Consider the following 18,529-nt stretch of genomic DNA (forward strand, 5'->3'; position numbering starts at 1 on the left):
ATCAAAATAGTCTGTTCAGCCTATTTCTCCAGATTGAAATATCTGTATGGAAGCATAAAACTCTCTTTATATTTAAGGAACTTCCAGATGTATAGAATAATTATCACAATAAAAAGTTAGTTTTGATTACCTTATCAATCCAGGAAGGTTGTCTCTTTAGGTAGTAGAAGGCATTTAATCTCTTGGTTCTTCCCGTTCCAGCAAAATGATCAAAACAGAACAATATTTATTCGATGGGTTTTTTTGTTGTTGGACAGGTGCCTGCCTTTAAACTTTAGAGCAGAAGACTTAGCTAGTGGAATCCTGCGAGAACGTGTGAAAGTTGGGGCAAGTTTGGCTGATGTTGACCCCATGATTGTTGATAAATCGGTAGGTTTTGCTAAACTTTTTATTTTCCTTCCCCCAAGTATGCATCAGCAGAATTCACTACAGCCTCTCATTAGAGTTGAAGTAAATTCATAATAAACTCACTGATCTTTTTTTTATTTTTTCCAAAGCTGTTGTCTGTTTATTCCTTTGGGCTACAAAACACCTGCTTTTGACCTGTAGGTGATGAACAGGCTGCATATGTGTTGTAAAGAAGCCAAACTATCAATTACCCAACTATACTTCTTTTGTTTAGAGTCAGTTGGTGATTACTTGTAATAGTAGAAACAGGGATATGCCAAGCAGTGCAGAAAACAGAAGTACTGACCACCCGGGTTGGTGCTAGCTCTGTGGGTCCTGTGCCTGTTCAGAAACAATGATACACTTTAGCTTATGGTGTGTGTTGTGCAGAAGCTGCTGAAATATTACTAGGGCTGAAGTGTTGTCTAGAAGTACTTTGACTATATTCACGTTATGCTGTGCCTGAGCTTAAAAATGCTCTTGAACTTAGACTGGATCTCTGTAGGTGTCCAGTTGTCTCTAGCACAGTTAACTTGCAAACCAGATAAACCTCCTGAGTTGACTCTTGCAACTTTTTTTTACACTTTGAAAATTCAGGGAACTCCTGTTGATCAATGCAAAGTTGTTTGTAACTTGTTTTCAAATTTGTTATTTTTTAAGTAAAGGTATTTTGGTAGAAAGCTGTTAAAATGTATGCTTTATCTATTTTTTTTCCCCCTAAGGTGCGTTTTGATAGTATAGGAGGATTGAGCCATCATATCCTTGCACTTAAAGAAATGGTAGTGTTTCCTCTTCTCTATCCAGAAATATTTGAAAAGTTCAAAATTCAGCCACCAAGGTAGGTGTATTTACTCTTATTGTTGTAGTTTTATTTTATTAAGTTCTGAAGAATGCTTTACTTGAAAACACGTAGGAGATTGATTCTTTGCCTGAAATGTTTGCAGTTCAAATAGACTTACATGTTTGCTACCCCACTTGTCTATCAGAATGTAGTAAGCAGGATGAAAAGTTACAAAAATATAGTTTATTTTTCTTGTGGTAGAAAGGTAAACTTTGTGATTTGGTCAAAGAAAAAATTCTCAAGTGTTCTGTTAAGTAGCACCTTGCCTTTTTTTCCGTTATGTTATCAGATATTTTAGTAAATCAAGCTAAATGCTGACGTTTCTTCTATAGAAGTAATCTCAATAATTTTATATTATCTTTTTAATATTTATTTATTCAGGCATCTTGGTGTGTGATTTAAATAATCTAAGTAAATTGAAAATTTTGGGATATTTTTGTCATTTAGAGGAAGTATGTCTCTCCAAAGAAGTAATGAAAACTGGCTCAAGTATTACCTGAGATTGAATATTTGATGGGGTATTTAACTAGTGTAAAACAATCCTTTGGGAATTTAATATGCCTTTGATTAACGTTCTCTACAAAGCAAAGATTTACTGATTTAAAAGCATAAAACAAACTTAGATTTTATAAAGTCATGTTGAATACATTAAATAATAATACTAGAACTTAAGTCTTTCTTCTCCAGGCTCCCTGTCTTCATTATAAAATTTGACTTGGAGTTTTTCAGGAGACATAAAATAAGTTTGTGACTGTGTTGATCCATTTATCTTCAGGGGCTGTTTATTCTATGGTCCTCCTGGAACAGGTAAAACCTTGGTAGCTAGAGCTCTAGCTAATGAATGCAGTCAAGGAGACAAAAAGGTGGCTTTCTTTATGAGGAAAGGAGCAGACTGTCTCAGTAAGTGGGTTGGTGAATCTGAACGTCAGCTTCGACTCCTTTTTGATCAGGTTAGAAGCAATATATATTTTTCATATAATTTCTCTGTTTGTCATTTTTTTGTGTTCTAGGCAGCCAAAATTATTTAAAATTGAAATTAAATACCTGTACGTTTCCATAGATAGGCAGGATTTGTCCAAATTATATATTTAGATGAAGAAATAGAGGTATGCTGAGAACAGTTTTTCTTGCTCTGAAAACTGAGAGGAAGAAGTCTCTCAACTTGTCCATTAGTGAAGCAGACAAAGTGGTTTGAGAAAAAAATTATAAAAATATTTAAATCAGTGAGTTTGAATTTGACTGGCATGTTCAAGATAAATGCTACGTAGAGGAGGATGCAGGATTGCATCTGGTGTGTGTATTTTTTAGTGTCCTTATTTGACTTGGAAAATGATGGACAGAAGAGCATTTCACATAAAGCAGTGAAAAGTAGTTGCTCAAACAAAATCTCTTTTCAGACACATATGTCCAAACAAACAGATTGTGAGCAGATTAAGATACTGTTTTCTGTAACTGACTATAAGGTGTCTCAGTTTCTCTTGAATCAAGACACAGTAAAAGTGATGCACTGGTGCCATCTTGCTTATTCAAAGGAGAATGCAGTCTTTCTTGCTTTGAAACAGTACTGTAGTTGAAAATTCAGTTTTATATTCAGTCTGTACACTTTTTAACAAAGGTGTCTCAATGTATGTGTTTAGCGTAATAAAAACAAACTGTTTTCTATGTTGATGGATAAATTATGAATTAATAGTGAATTAACTTTTTTTTTTGGCATACCAGGCATACTTGATGAGACCCTCTATAATCTTTTTTGATGAAATCGATGGCTTGGCTCCAGTTCGTTCTAGTAGGCAAGATCAGATTCACAGGTAATATTTCTCATATGCTGCCATTATCTTGGTATATGCTACATTATCTTAGTAAATTCTTAAGTGTAATTTTACTCAGTTTCCAAAAAAGATTTTTACTTTTCCTTAAGCCCACTTACACTAGAAAGGACAGATTGTTGAGGATTTTTGGTGTTGAAAGTCATCTTCTCAGTTCTTCAGACAGACTGTAATTTGCTGGGAATCGAGTTGTAGTAGAGATTAGCCTTCAGCTACGTTATTAACTTCAAGATTTCAGCACCTTTCCCTTTGGGTGCTGGTTTTGTACTATAAACAGATTGGCTGTTACCAGCCCAATAGAATAAACAGTTGAAAAAAATTTTATTCTAAAATGATGAATTGTAATGTTCTATGAATGAACCGGACACCCCTGCTCTTTTGATTCTGGACAGAGTGATGTGCAAACTTGAGTTACTATTGTGTCATTTTTTAAAAACATTTTTTACGACAGTTTACTGCTGACTGAAATTTTTCCTGGCTGCCTTCTCTCTCTAGTTTGCTGTGCTTTTTATGGCAATGCACTTGTGTCTTTCATTCTATAGGTGGTGGCATTTGTGTGTATATCTCCCTCCACTCAACTGAGAGGGACAGGAGGGAAATTTTGGGGCCAGCACACTAGGAGGTTATGGGAACATGTGGCTTTGTCTTGGTGCACCTTTCTTCTGCCTGGTTCTACAGTTGCTGTAAGCAGGATGATGCATACACTGTTAATGCAAGAGAACTTTTCAGAGCTGCAATAAATGGCTTCCTGAGCTCGTATTTCCCAAAACTTTTAAAGGAGGATGTTTGACTTTGATGTAATCCTTACTGGAGTCATAATACTAAGTATAATACAGATTATACCAAAAGGTTCCTTCTTGCTTTGAGACTTGAAACAGTTATGCAACTGTGTGGTTTTTTTTAACTTAACTTTTTCCCTTTGAAATTACAAATGTTGCAGTTGAAAAAGTAAAAATTCTTGCAGTGTTCCCTACATTCTTTTTTGAAAACTTTTGTTTAGCTCTATAGTGTCTACTCTTCTTGCCCTCATGGATGGACTGGATAATAGAGGTGAAATAGTTGTAATTGGTGCTACAAACAGATTGGATTCTATAGATCCTGCGCTCAGGAGACCTGGTCGCTTTGACAGGGAATTTCTTTTCAACTTGCCTGATCAAAAGGTAAAACTTACAGAGGAGATTTATTAATAAACATTTCTAATATATTAAACATTTGAATGCCTGACAACTAAGCTTATGGAAGAAAAGTATGCATTCTTACTTGGAAGAATGTTTAATTTTAGGAAGACATTCTTAGTAAAACACAATGCATGCCTAAAGTTGTATTGAACTTCAGATCTTCAGAATATAGTTAAAACTAGACACAGAGGGAAATTGTTCACATTAAACTGAATTGTTGATCTAAAAACTGGGTTTTCCTGGATTTATATAATAAGCCTTAACTATTAGGATTTTGGAAGTTATGGTAAGAGAAAATAGCTTTATTATCATGTGGACTACTAAGCACATAAAAATTGCACATGCAAAGTCAGATGTTGTTATATTGGCAACAGGAACATTTCAGTTCCTTGTTCTAGACTTCTATAAATTCAGCCATAATATTTCATGAATTTATACTTAAATTTACTTTGCATATTGACAGGTGTATTTGGATTCTATAGAATTTTTAAATGAAATAGTTTTAGAATTCATGTTTATGAACTATGCTACTCAGCAATAAATTAATTGGTGAGGCATTTGACAGTAGAAGCTGTTAATCATAGGTGCAGCAATTAAAATTAAATTATAAAATTATGATAATTCCTACCATGAGTTTTGATCAGTTCATGTATAATAATGTTGTTGATTAAACAGCAATTAAAATGTGTAACTGGTATACTGAAAAAAATTACTGCTTATATATGAAATTAAAAAGAAGGGAAAACCTTTGCTCTTGAGAGACTTTTGAGTGCTAAGTTCTGTTTTATGCATCTCAGTGACATGTCAAAAACAGGTAAAATAACTTTATGTTCCCATGAATAAATACTATTTTTGTCTAAAATATTATGACATGGATTTGGCTTGCTGATTTTGATCTTTCTTGGGTTTTTTCTTTTTTTTAAAAATCAGGCACGAAAGCACATTTTACAAATTCATACCAGGGATTGGAACCCCAAATTGTCAGATCCTTTCTTAGGAGAACTGGCTGAAAAATGTGTTGGTGAGTGTTATGATGTTAGTGCTTTTACTATAGATGCTTTCTCGTCTGTGTAAAACTTTGAAGGTATGTTAAATGTATCAGGATATTTTGTTATTTTTACCTTTCTAAACCGTACTTTCAACAACATCCTTTTTTTTTGTAATAACAAAACATGCTTCTGTCTTACTAAAACACAAAGTGAGTAGCTAGCAGTTGTTTGAAAATACAATCATGTTTCCTTTCTGTAACATCGCTGTCCTTACATAGGATACATACACTCAAAGAGAAGCAAAATGACGTGGGAATTGTAATCTTTAGGTAGGCTTCCCATTAAATTAGTATATTACAGAAGAGATAGGGAGACTTGGGGATTTTTTTGTCTACTTACAGAGGGAAAAAGAAGATCAGTACTTGTGTGGTTTGTTTGTTTGTTTTTACTGACTGGCATGCTGTCCTCTGACAGAAATCCAACAAACTAACCAGCCTTTCTAAAGATGAATTTTTTTCCAGATTGCTTGCACAGAACAGCCTAAAAGTGTAGATATAGGCAGGGGGAAAAAAAGCACCACACCATGAGTACATTAAATAAACCTTTGGAGCGCCCAAAGACCTGCTGTACTGAATGGAGGATGGTTGTTTGAGATAAACCTGCTGCTTAAAAGCTAATCAGAAATAAACCCAAATATTTATAGTGGGTTTATAGTGAATGTAACAGAGGAAATGACCCTAAAACACACACCACAATCTCTTCTCAACAATTTGTCCTGCAAAGATACATCCTCTGGCAGTCATCTGGTTGGACAAGCACTGAAGTTCTCAGAGAAAGGACACTCTCAAATATCTGTGCATTGGAGTCCATCATCAGAGAAATAAGAACTTTAAATTGAACATCAGTCCATTCAGTCAGCTACAGTACATCCGAATTATCCTCTTCATCCACAGACACATCTATCATCGAAGCAGCATCCCTCCGCTTTTGATGCACACAGATCTCAACGTCTTCTGGTGAGGAGAAAACATAACTATCCAGCAAACTCCAGTTTAAGCTTTGCCGGGTATAAGACAGCATGTGCCAAACCCGTTTCATGTAAATTCTGCTTGAGTTGTACAAAGACGTGGTGCTGCTTAGTGGGAGAGAGGGGAATAGATGGGCTAAACCCCAATTGTTTCTTTTTGAAAATTCACCATATTTTTGTGTTGAGAACACAATTAGGTATTTTAAAATTTCAGACCATAGGGAAAGCCATTTGTAGGTTTGATTGGAAGACACTCTTTGTGCTCAATAAAGTCTGTCAGTTCTGCGGAAAATTCAGCTAACAAAAAGAAATACCCTTTTCTGTTTTCTTTGGCTTTCCCACTGTCCAGCTACTGTGCACTTGCTTGTCTCCAGTCTGTATCTTGGAATTTAAATGTTTCCGTACATCCAAGATTAAACCTTTTGACTATTACAATGACTTTTTAAAACAGCTGAAGTCAGACTGGTTTATCATCTGCATCTTGAGATTGCCGCCTCATTTCTGTGAGTGAAATCTGCAGCAACTAATTATTTAAACAGACTTTCCAGATTCCTTGTGGCCATTGCAAATCAGACTCATTGGCACACTTGTCATATTGATACAGTACATACTGCTCTGCTATTTCCTCTTGTGTGCAGGTTTTCTTTAAAAACAACCAACAAAAAAACCACACCCCCAAACAACACCCCCTCTTCCCCAAGTAAAAGCTGCCTAGACTCGACAGGCTTTTCGCACAGCATGGTTTATACCTCTCTCCAGTTCAGCAAACTTGGCAACACTTGATTACAAGCGTGTGGATCTGAATGAAGAAAACTGAAATACTACCAAAGTTAAATGACTTTGGGGAAGCAGGTGTTTGTGCACTCAGAACTTTTTAACACGCAGGGGTGTAATTATAAAGAAATTAGAAGGGAAAAGCCCCAGGACTTGCAAAAAACCAGGTTATTTCCTGAGGGTTGATTTTTGTCCCAGGTGTTATGGATTACATACTTTTTAGGAGATTTCTACGTATATGAGAATTAAAGAACCCACTTCACTGAATGTGGCTGCATGACTGCAATGTGTGTGAGACAAAGTGATGCAGCTTGGGGAAAGCATGGAATTGCTCAGAAGACCACACACTGATGTTTATTAGTACCTTTGATAAACACAAGTAATTATTATGTTTTTTCTCTGTAGAAGTGTATACTGGAGATGGGCTCTAGCTATCCTGAAATTTATAAGTCTTTTCTTATCTCTTGTGCTGACTTCATTGTTCTGAATGATAAGTTTCTGTAGGTAGGTAGACTGTTACATATTAACTCAGTCTTTTAGGAAACACAACATATTAGCAACCGAAAAAGTGTGAATTCCTCCATCTGTCATCTTACAGATGACTCTTTTTACAATGTAAGAAGGGTTATTTAAATAATGTTAAATAGAATTGTAAAGAAGCAAACTATCATTCTCAAGATGTTTGTTAAAAATATTCTGTGCTTATTGTTACAGGAGAATTTTGGAACAAAATGATATCTTGTTAATTTTTTTTTTTCCCCCATCATAATGTAATGATGGAGGGGAAGTTTTGGCATTAGTGTTCATATTTGTCACAATTTTTTTCATTTCTATCATCATCCTGAATTGTTCGCTAACTTGCTTTCTCTGCAGTCCATTTTAGGAGTTATAGGGAGTTACACAATGTAAATTGTAAGAAGTGATCAAGATTGTTCACCTAAATGTTTGACGGAGCTCAGTAGCTGTTTGTTGTAGGTTTTTGGTGTGAATACTAGGCAGAAGAAATTTTAGAGAGGACATAATTTTGGCACGGTAGAGGTGGAAGACTATGACTTCAAAATTTCAGTGATCAAAATGTATTCTTTGAAAACCTATGTGGAAATCTACTTGTTTGCTGTCCTGCTCTTTAAAAGTTGTACTTCAAAAATGTTTAGCAGAGTGTGGTGGTGATGGGTAGAACAAAATGGGCTACCTCACAAAAATACTTGTTTTGTGCGGAGTTAAGGTGTGCCAGTATGTTTTGCCTGCCAAATTGAACATCCTTTGTGAGATCCTTCAAAACTGGAAGCAAATGCACTGAACCTTGGTTTTATATTATAGTGTCAATTTGGGCAAAAATAAATTCAGGTTATTTACTGTTGGAGTGATACATTTTTTTTTTTGCTTTGACAATACTTTACTTATATTTTTCTTTCTCGTAATCAGTGTGCATTTACTTGTTAGGAATACAAAGCTGTTCAATGTTTCACGAGATAGAGGATTTTTGCAGTTTTCCTGTCACTGAAATGGATGTACAGTATGCACAAGAGAGTCCCTCAGAAAAAGACACCAATTATTACTCTTCAAATGTAATTGCTCCTGAGAAATGAAAAGTAGAAATGGAGACTAATTGTGTATCTGATCACCTGAGAATTTAATTTTAAAAATAGGCTACAGGCTATTATTTCCTAATTTTGCAATTCTTTGGAGATGTACAAGCGGTGATTAAAATGACTGTTAGAAAGTGATATTACAGCATTTATTAATAGAAAAATTGGAAAGGATATAGCTCCTGAGCTGCTGAACCTTTTGTCATGAAGATGCTAAACTTTTTAAGGTGACAGGCATTCAGGGTGCTATATATGTTTAGCACATCTTTGGTTTAGTGTCCCCCCCCCATTTTTTTGTTTAATCTAGAATGCTAGTTAGATGAAAAGTGGACCAATTTAAATGGAATGCGATACCTGATATTGAAAGAACAAAGCCGAATTTAGGGGCAAAACCTTGGTTTTGATTTCTCTGATGCACCTGTAGCTACTGTCTAGTGGGTTCACATGGTTGATGGAGAGTGCCTGCATGGTTTTGATTTCATGATGGGGGTTAGTTTAAAAAACCCTCAAAAACCTTACTGCTGTAAAGACTTAGTTGCCTATTGATTAATATAGTGGATGTATTTGACCACATTTCCAGATGTCATATGTATTTATTTCAAGGCAACTTGTGAATGTGAATTGCTACATACTTTTACATAATAGTCACAGTGTGCGCTCATCAAATTTACACCTTTATAGCTACTAACCTTTTTATAAAAATGTAAAGCTTAGTTTAAAAGTTGCAGGAGTCTGGTATTTATGGTGATCTTCCATCTGGTTTTTTTTCTGCCTTTTAAAAATTATTTTCAAGTATATATGAGAAACTGGTGGAATTTGAAGTCTCAGCCAACTTAAGTCATCTTTATAGACAAAAAGTTGTTTTTTCTTGCTATTATCACCCAAATTCATATATCTGAAAGATGAGGATGGAAAATTGTTTATCTTCCATATTAATTGTTTCCTTTTTCATTTTTCAACACTATGTGTGGAATCAGCTTTGTTCCTTGTTGCTGTATGGGTCTTGTAAAAAAAAATGTGTGTTACAGCAGCACTGAAAGAACATCAGAGGATAAAGAGGAGCAAGACGGCAGGCTTCAGTTTTGGGACTTGGTGCTGCCAAAAGACCAATACAAAAATAGAGTAGAAAAAGCGCAAATGGTGTAAGACCTCTCAGGGAGGAGGAAGTCTAGTTAAAAAAAGTTGATTGAGAATAATTTAACTAAAGAATTGATTAATTAGCTTCCGTAAATACTTCGTTGCAAACCTATGAACTTTTATGTGGTGATACCTCAGTGCAACACATTTTTCTATAGTGACTATAATTCTCTAAAAGAGTTTTCCTACTGGAATAATGTTTTACATTTTTTTGAAAGATGGAACTATGGTGCTACAAAATACAGTGGCATAATAATGTCTCTTGCTGGGAGATATGGAAAAATTTGAAATCTAATTTCTAGCTCTGGGGAAAAATCCCAAACCATTAGAACTGCAAAAGACACAGAGGTATTAAGTCTCTCAGTATTTCATAATTATCAGATCTGTGTTTTTCAGTAATGATGATTAAGCAATTATAGGTAGCCACCTGTAGATATGTAGAAGCTACGCTAAATTAAAATTCTAATGCTTTTTAATAGGCTTTCTAGTCTTTCAGTTATATTAGTAAAATTATGAAGCTCTAAAAAATCTGAAACGTTTTTCTCGATAGTAAAAGTTCACATTTTTTCAAGAGTCCACAGTATACTTTTTTAACAAGAGATTTCATCTCTTCCATATTCTACTCGTGAAACATTTTGCTTTATACTGCTCATTTTCTCAGTCTGTAAAAGTTTAAAGTCTGTATGTTCATTCAGTATAACAAATTACTTTGCTATTAAAAAATATATTCATGTAGAGATCTTAAAGTAAAGGAGGACAAGAGGGGCTAGCCTGTTAAAATTGCACACATACTTTAGACAATATTAAAGAAAGAGAAAGAGCGATGACAGACCTATAATCCTGGGCTGAAAATACACTATATATCACACTATATAGTGAAAACATAGGTAATTTTAACCTCAGTGTGGAATTCATTTCTTATTATATTTCAATATACCTGTATGTAATTTCCTGGTACACAACACTGTCACTGGATTATGACCTGCTACCTTTTGGCAGATGCTTTCTGGACTTTGACAATTAAGTATTACTGATCGGTTTTAGCTTTAGGCATGTTTGAAATATATGTAGCACAGCAATGCTATTTCATGGAAGATATTTTTGTTTCTGTGTGCACTAGGATACTGTGGAGCTGACATAAAAGCACTTTGCACTGAGGCTGCCTTGATTGCCCTGAGACGACGCTATCCTCAGATTTATGTGAGCAGTCAGAAACTACAGCTTGATGTTTCTTCAGTAGTTCTCAGCGCACAGGATTTCTATCATGCAATGCAGAATATTGTGCCTGCTTCCCAACGTGCCGTGACATCTTCAGGACATGCGCTATCTCCTGTGATCAGACCACTGTTGGAACGTACCTACATGAACCTTCTTGAAGTTTTACACAAAGTGTTTCCTCATGCTGAATTTAGCCAGAGTGACAAAAGTGAAGGTATGTGAGTTGGAGGTTTGGGGTTTTTTTGGAAATGCTGTTTCAATTTGGAAATATTTCAACTGGCTTTCTTGTATTGCTAGCCTTACACCTGATGTGTATTTGATTCTGTGTTATGTCAGAATGTAAATACGGTTTGCTTGGATGTTGCTTCATTATTATTGCTGATTCCAAGTTGCTGTGGAATTTAAGAAACTGACCTATGGAGACCAACATCCCATAGGTGTGAGTGCCATCATAAAAAAGACAGACCTCCAAGTAATTACATGTTAAATACAAGAAATAATGGGGCGTAATGTTGTGTGGTTGACATGCTGGAGGGAAGGGATGCCATCCAGAGGGACCTTGACAGGCTAGAGAGGTGGGCCTGTGCGAACCTCATGAAGTTCAACAAGGCCAAGTGCAAGGTCCTGCATGTGTGTTGGGGCAATCCCAAGCACAGCTACAGGCTGGGCAGAGAATGTATTGAGAGCAGCCCTGAGGAGAAGGACTTGGGGGTGTTGGTTGATGAAAAGCTCAACATGACCCAGTAATGTGCACGTGTAGCCCAGAAAGCCAACTGTGTCCTGGGCTGCATCAAAAGAAGCGTGACCAGCAAGTCAAGGGAGGGGATCCTGCCCCTCTACTCCGCTCTTGTGAGACCCCACCTGGAATACTGTGTCCAGCTCTAGGGTCTTCAGTACAAGAAAGACAGGGACCTGTTGGGGCAAGTCCATAGGAGGCCACAAAGATGATGAGAGGGCTGGAGCACCTCTGCTATGAAGACAAGCTGAGAGACTTGGGGTTGTTGAGCCTGGAGAAGAGAAGGCTCTGGGGAGACCTTAGAGCAGCCTTCCAGTACCTAAAGGGGCCTACAGGAAATCTGGAGAGGGACTGTTTACAAGGGCATGGAGTGACAGGACAAGGGGTAATGGCTTTAAACTAAAAGAGGGTGGATTTAGATGAGATATAAAGAAGAAATTCTTCCCTATGAGGGTGGTGAGGCACTGGACCAGGTTACCCAGAGAAGCTGTGGATGCCCCCTCCCTGGAAGTGTTCAAGGCCAGGTTGGATGGGGCTTTGGGCAACGTGGTCTAGTGAAGGGTGTCCCTGCCCATGGCAGGGGGGTTGGAACTAGATGATCTTTGAGGTCCCTTCTAACCCAAACCATTCTGTGATTCTGTGATAATCGTAGTGGAACAAAAGAAAAGAGTGAGACACTGTTGCTCAGTGTGATAGGACCTGAAAATGGTGCTCCTGTCCTGAGTGTTAGCTGTCCGCAATCCTCTGCTTGATGATGATGCAGAAGCAAGCTGCAGAGGAGTGCTGTGGAGAGCTCACAGCTCAGCAGGTGAGACTGTTGTTAGCCAAGATACCTGAGCTTGTGTAATGGTCATCTACTGGTTAACGAGAAAGTCCTGAGGCTTCCCTCCCCTTGAACTGGCCTGATGCACTCCTGATCCTCTGAGTTGATTGTGCTGGCTTAGCAAGTGGAGAACTATTTGCTGTTTTGTCAAGTTAGATTTTTGCCAAATTAGTGAGTAAAACCAACTCACTAAGGGGTCAGATGTGTGCCAGAACCCTGCTGAAGTGGGAGTGCATTGAGGAAGCAGGGAGTAAGAAGGAATGCGACTGACTGTTTTGACTGGCAGTGAGTCAATAGGTTCTGAGGTTTTTTTTACCCAGCTGTTCTCTGAGACATACTTTAATAGTTACCCCGGTCATTTCTTGGAAGTTAAATGTTGAACAAGATATCTTGGTTTTGATACCTACTTATTCTGACATACTATTTTGTACTATTCTTATCTGGGATCACCCTCATGCCCCCCAACTATGTAAACAGTACTTGTGGTTGTGATTAACTTGAAAATAGCCCAGTCATAAAGCACATCTGTGACAGCCACGGCTTTCTTTTCATTCCTATCCCAGAGCACACTTTCAGACTGCAGCCCAGGCAGCTTAAGCTGATCCTTGTGCTGGCTGCTGCAGTTCCTCCAGCCCAGCTGCACATTTTTGCTCTATCCCTTGCACTTAATTGAGTACGTCAGGCCCTTTGTTAAACTATTTTAACCAGCAAACTCATCCAAAAATGATGTATTTTTGTCAGGTTAGTTTTCTGCTGACTGTGGGATAGCTGGAGGTTTTAACAAGTGTTGGAATTTGCACGAGATGGGGCCTGGGAGCATGTGGTGGTGGGTAGGGGAAAGTGAGCTGGCTTGCAGCTGCCATTGGATCCTATCGGGATCTCATAACCAAAGTTGTTGAAGGTGCTCTGTATACTGTTAACCTGTTGGTAATGCCCAATTTAGAGATTGTCATTATTGTTGAAGAATTGAATTAGGTGTCACTGTTTTTGTTTTAAAGTTCTGGTTCAGAATATTTTCTTTGCTTACATTGTTTACAGTCCTATTTATTTCTGCTCATTATTGCTAACAAAGTGAGTTTAGAAGCATTCATTGAGTTAAATAATAGTTTTACTAGATAATTCTGTTGCTATGGTCACTTTTAAATGTTTGTAGATGATTGTTTTGAAGATAGAAGAACTAAGATTTCTTTCGAAATTTCTTCTATACCTTAGCTTTTCTTCTTACCCACTTAAACTGAAGAAAATACTGAATAATAAGCTTAATCTGTATTAAAAAGAGCAAAATCCACTTTCACATACAATAATTTGAAATGTAAATGTAGATTACACGCTAGGGCTTCAGTTTTCTTAAATTCAGAGCCAGGTATATGGCAGATGTTTACTGGTGTACGTACAATCTGCAGATCTAGTTCTCTACATGTCTTTGTAGTTCAGTAATGACTCCTGGTTCTCCTAATTCAGTGACTCAGATGCTCAAGTGATGTCACAGAGGCTTGATGCTTGGGATTAAAAGCTGGGTTGACTTTTTTAGTAATTATATATTTTAGGAAGCTAAAGCTGTGTCTTGTATATGAACATAGGACATACCCTATGGGTATACATTTGGTATAGCAAAAATCCTACATGTTTAAGGACTGCAGTGAGACAAAAATTAGGAGGCTTGTGTTCACTTGATTTGAAGGCCTCTATCCTTGCCCAGAGCTAAATGTTCAGCAGCTTCTGACTTTTGCTTGCTATGGACTAGCTTTTGGCCACTGGTTTGGGGTCTGCAAGCCTTTTTTATCTTTGCCCCTGAGGAATGATTGTCAGGTGTTTGACTGCATCATCCCTTGCCAAGGGATCTGGCATGTCCTCATCCCATACCAGCAGAATATTATTCCTGCCCAGCCTACTCTGAGTCCAGTTGCTTACATCACAGAGCCAACTAAGGGAACCTTTGCTGTCTCTTAATTTTTTTCTGGGACCACATGTCTAGATGTGTGGCCCTTAGATGGCATCTCCATCCAACACTTAATGCTGCCTTGAAGTTGATTCTTTTGTCCTGTGGTAGTGGTTTGATCAGTGTCGCAGTACCTGTGCCATGGCTTCATGCAAATCAGGCAAATCGTGTGGTGGGTTGTATGTTTGAGAACACCTAGATCTCTGTGTATTTTACACTTCAGTCCATTTTTGTAAGGGGCTGTGGCCAACTTGAGCTACTGTTAGGATGTCGCGTGGTTGCCCTGAACAGCAACGTACAGCAGTGACTCTGGGCTGCTATCAGAAACGCTGCCCATCCATCGCAGAGCATTTTGTTCCTCAGAAGACCTGACCTCTGCTCTGCTCTAACTGTACAGCTGAGCAGCTGAGACCATTTTCATCCTGTCGTTGTAGACTGATTTCTCTTTGGGAATGAAAATGAGTGGCTTGCTTAGGGTAACATCAACTAAACTTTCCTGGGGCAAATAAAGATCTTGTAGCAGTTTATTTCCCATTATCAAATCACAGCAGCCTACTCTTAATCCCGTTGCAGCTTTGGTAGCTAATTTAGCTGTACCTGATTTTCATCTGTCAACTGGTTCTTTGGGCTCAATGCCATATTCATATTTTTTGCAGTTGTTTCTCCCTGCAGTCTGTCTTTTGAATGTAATCAATCTTTTAGTTTTTAGTTTCTGAAGGTCTGTATAGAAAGTACTTCTGTTCATTATGCTACTGTATTAGCAAATGAATTAAAATAGATTAAGGTATGGTATATGGACACAGAATGAATTGAACTGATTTTCATAAAAAGTAATTTGATATTCTTTGGCAGATTATCGGAGAATGGAAAACAATTCTTCATAAACAAACATTGTCTAGGTAGTTGTGCTGAGAATAATTTTGGAACAAGTGTATCTGTAAAATTTTGGGCACTTTGAACAAATAAAAAAGTACAAAATTCTATATAGTATGAGGAATTACAGATTTTATAACTTTATCCTTGAAAAACATCTAGTTGTGAAATAAAACCAAAGGAAGCATTTCATAACAAGTTAAACATTTGTAGTATTTGTGAACTTGTTCTGCTTGATGGTTTAAAAAAATAAATTGTAATTATGATTAGACTTATACAATATTTAATTTGTTTTGGTTTTTGAAGTAGTAAGTACTTTGTTCTGATATTTAAACGGTTTTAATTCATTTTTTTCTACATTTGAAAATGTGTTATAATTTACATGAAAAACATTGTAATGTCTTTTCTTGTTTGTTGTGTGTGTACTTTGAAGTGATAAGGTTCTAATTAATATATTTCTTGGAACAGATGTACCAAGTCTAATATTAGATGACAGTGAAGATGAGAATGCTTCATCAATTTTTGAGACGAGCTGTCACTCAGGATCACCAAAGAAACAGTCATCAGCTGCTATACATAAACCCTACCTTCATTTTACAACGTGAGTGTTTCTCTAAATGCATATAACCAAATAAATAAAACGATGTAATTCTTACATCAGATTAGATAACAGAGATGATCTTTTGCTTTGTGGTGGCGACAGTGTTCTGTAGTAGAAACATGGGAGTGTATGGATAAGAGTTTTAGATATGTGAGTGGTCTTAGGAAAGGCCACATCTCCTAGACACAGTAATCAAAAGTATTTCCTAACACACAGGTGTAGCTTAGAAGTGAGGATGTTAACAGCGATTCCTAATTGTAACAAGCCATTTTGATTTGAAAGATTAAGAACTGGGAAGAGATGTGCGTACAGTTTGGAGGGATTGTTTGCATTTTCTTTGTTTAAACTATTGTTGATCTTCAGTGTATGCAGCTGTTTTTCATGCAAAGTTTTGGGAAAATGGGAATTTAGAAAGTATGTGTGAAATTTGGATGAGTCTTTCCTGTATAAATTGGACTGGTTACAGTAATTAACAATAATAAACTAAAATTTCTTTGTTTTGTATTAAGAATAGTTTTAGATTACTTCATGTGATGGGTTCTGCAGGGAGTTTGGTAAATAAAGAAAATGAGATGAGGAAAACTGTTCAGTAGTAGTACTGTTTAGTAGAGCCATCTTGTGGAAAACTCCTAAAATTTTTGTGTGAAAGAGTGATGCCAGAATGGCAATCTAAGCTTAAAAATGAGAATTAGACTAGTTTGAGGTGCATAGTCCAGTATTTTAATAACAAATTTAAGCTTTTGTTGTGAGGGCGGGAGGGGAAATCCAAAACCAAAACAATGATACGTATTTTTGTGGATGTGTGTCTAAATAAAATAATCTCAAAGAGTGTGTTTATCTTTGTAAATTATGTAAGCCTGCTTTAATCTATCTGACCATTTTTGATTTTGCTGTCTCTGTGTGTAACCACCACCACCAGAACTGAAAAGCCAAAGGTCAGCAATGTTCATAGCTGTTGCAAAATATTTAACCTGAAATAAAACCAGCCAGTCTTGTTTCACTAGCCAAGCTGATTGATGTGCAGATAAAAATGCCTTAACGAGACAAAATGCAAATTAATTAAAAAAATTTATTTCATAATAAATTTTCTATAAATGGAAAAGACTTTTAACGGAAAAACCTAATGCTTCTCTTTTCATGTCTCACTTGTTCCCAAAACAGGGCAAAATCCCCCAAAACAAACTAACACAAAAACCCCAAAACCCTTGTAGGGACTCCTTAGAATTTCTTCTTAACAGCAAAAACAAAAAAATAAGTTTACCTTTGCAGTTTTTCCTTTAAAGTCTTCCTTCTGTCTGGAAATCTACCGAATAGGAGTGTATGAATATGCTGGAATGGAATATGAATAGTGATTTTATTCCATTCTACTTCAGGTCCTATTTCATAAATAAACAAAGCATTGAAATGTTAGGTGGTTCTTGGAAATCTTAGATAGCACTGTAAGGGATGAATGGATTGACCTGGGATTCCTGAGGCTACTGAAGAGATGTTTTGGTTGTGAGGACTGAACTAAACATGATTAAATAGATACCTTCACTGGAAGTCCATTAAGTCTTTTATATGATCAAGGAATTGGATTTAAATAGACTGGTTATAATCAAAGTTTTCATGAATTTAATATGTGTATAGCTTTGCACAGATGAGTTTGAATTAAATTGTTGTGAAATCTAAGAATAGACAAAGCTCGAGTTACTGAGACTTGGCATAGTGTTGAGCTGTACTAGAGTCAGTTGAATCTTTTAAGGCTATTGTAGGGAACTATTATCCATTACTGAATACCTTTTGGATTCTGAAAAAATCTTATTCTGTATATCCATCCATTGGTAACAGCAGCATGTTAATTGTATTTTGTAACTGTTGTTTTGCTGCAGGTCAGCTTATCACCAGCCAACCTCTTACAGACCAAGATTACTGCTATCTGGAGAGAGAGGTTCGGGTCAGACTTCGCACCTTGCTCCAGCACTATTGCACACTCTTGAAAAATTCTCTGTACACAGGCTAGATTTGCCAGCACTTTATTCAGTCAGTGCCAAAACACCTGAAGAATCGTGTGCACAGGTGATATTTCAGATTCTATTGTAATGAGTAAATTGTGTAATTCTGGAATAGATTAGGTGCATCAATGTAAAGGCAGCTAACTGGAATGTAACTTAAAAGCCAGGTTTTCATAGGCTCCTTCTGTTTTCATGTTTAAAAGAAAGGGGTCTCTAGAGGCTGATTGAGATCTCTCTGCTGACTAGTGAGAGTAATTACATTTTTAACTTGCCCCCTCAGTCAAGTCAGCTTAATCTGGGTATTCAGTTCCTGATTTTCTTTTTATTAGCTTGTGTATGAATTGGCCTGTTGTGGTTCTAGGTTCAGTTATTTACTTCTAAATGTTTAGGTTTCAAAACAATTTGTGGTGGATTTTGTGTGGATTGCAAACCAGTTTAATTTTCATCTTGATTGGTCAGTCATAGAAAGTTTTTAAAACTTAAATGACAAGAATTTGTTTTGTAGTCTGCCTAGTACATTGGTGTAAAATAATTGAATGATACAGCTAACAGTCACAAACACTTGTTTAGAAAGCCTTTATCATTAGGTAATTTAAT

The 18,529-nt window shown here is 36.7% G+C and overlaps 1 protein-coding gene across 3 annotated transcripts in view; it reads left to right on the forward strand.

The window, feature by feature from the left end:
• ATAD2B (ATPase family AAA domain containing 2B) overlaps window positions 1-18,529 on the forward strand; it is a 79,494-nt gene that overhangs the window by 26,850 nt on the left and 34,115 nt on the right. For all 3 annotated transcript variants that reach the window (XM_075750505.1, XM_075750506.1, XM_075750507.1), the window contains 9 exons: window positions 258-369; window positions 1,110-1,225; window positions 2,004-2,178; window positions 2,948-3,036; window positions 4,055-4,214; window positions 5,163-5,253; window positions 10,869-11,180; window positions 15,806-15,938; window positions 17,810-17,996. In XM_075750505.1, coding sequence (XP_075606620.1) covers window positions 258-369; window positions 1,110-1,225; window positions 2,004-2,178; window positions 2,948-3,036; window positions 4,055-4,214; window positions 5,163-5,253; window positions 10,869-11,180; window positions 15,806-15,938; window positions 17,810-17,996 — 1,375 coding nt within the window. The remainder of the gene's footprint in view (window positions 1-257; window positions 370-1,109; window positions 1,226-2,003; window positions 2,179-2,947; window positions 3,037-4,054; window positions 4,215-5,162; window positions 5,254-10,868; window positions 11,181-15,805; window positions 15,939-17,809; window positions 17,997-18,529) is intronic.

Source organism: Balearica regulorum, chromosome 3, assembly GCF_011004875.1.
Source record: "Balearica regulorum gibbericeps isolate bBalReg1 chromosome 3, bBalReg1.pri, whole genome shotgun sequence".
Lineage (NCBI taxonomy): Eukaryota > Metazoa > Chordata > Aves > Gruiformes > Gruidae > Balearica > Balearica regulorum.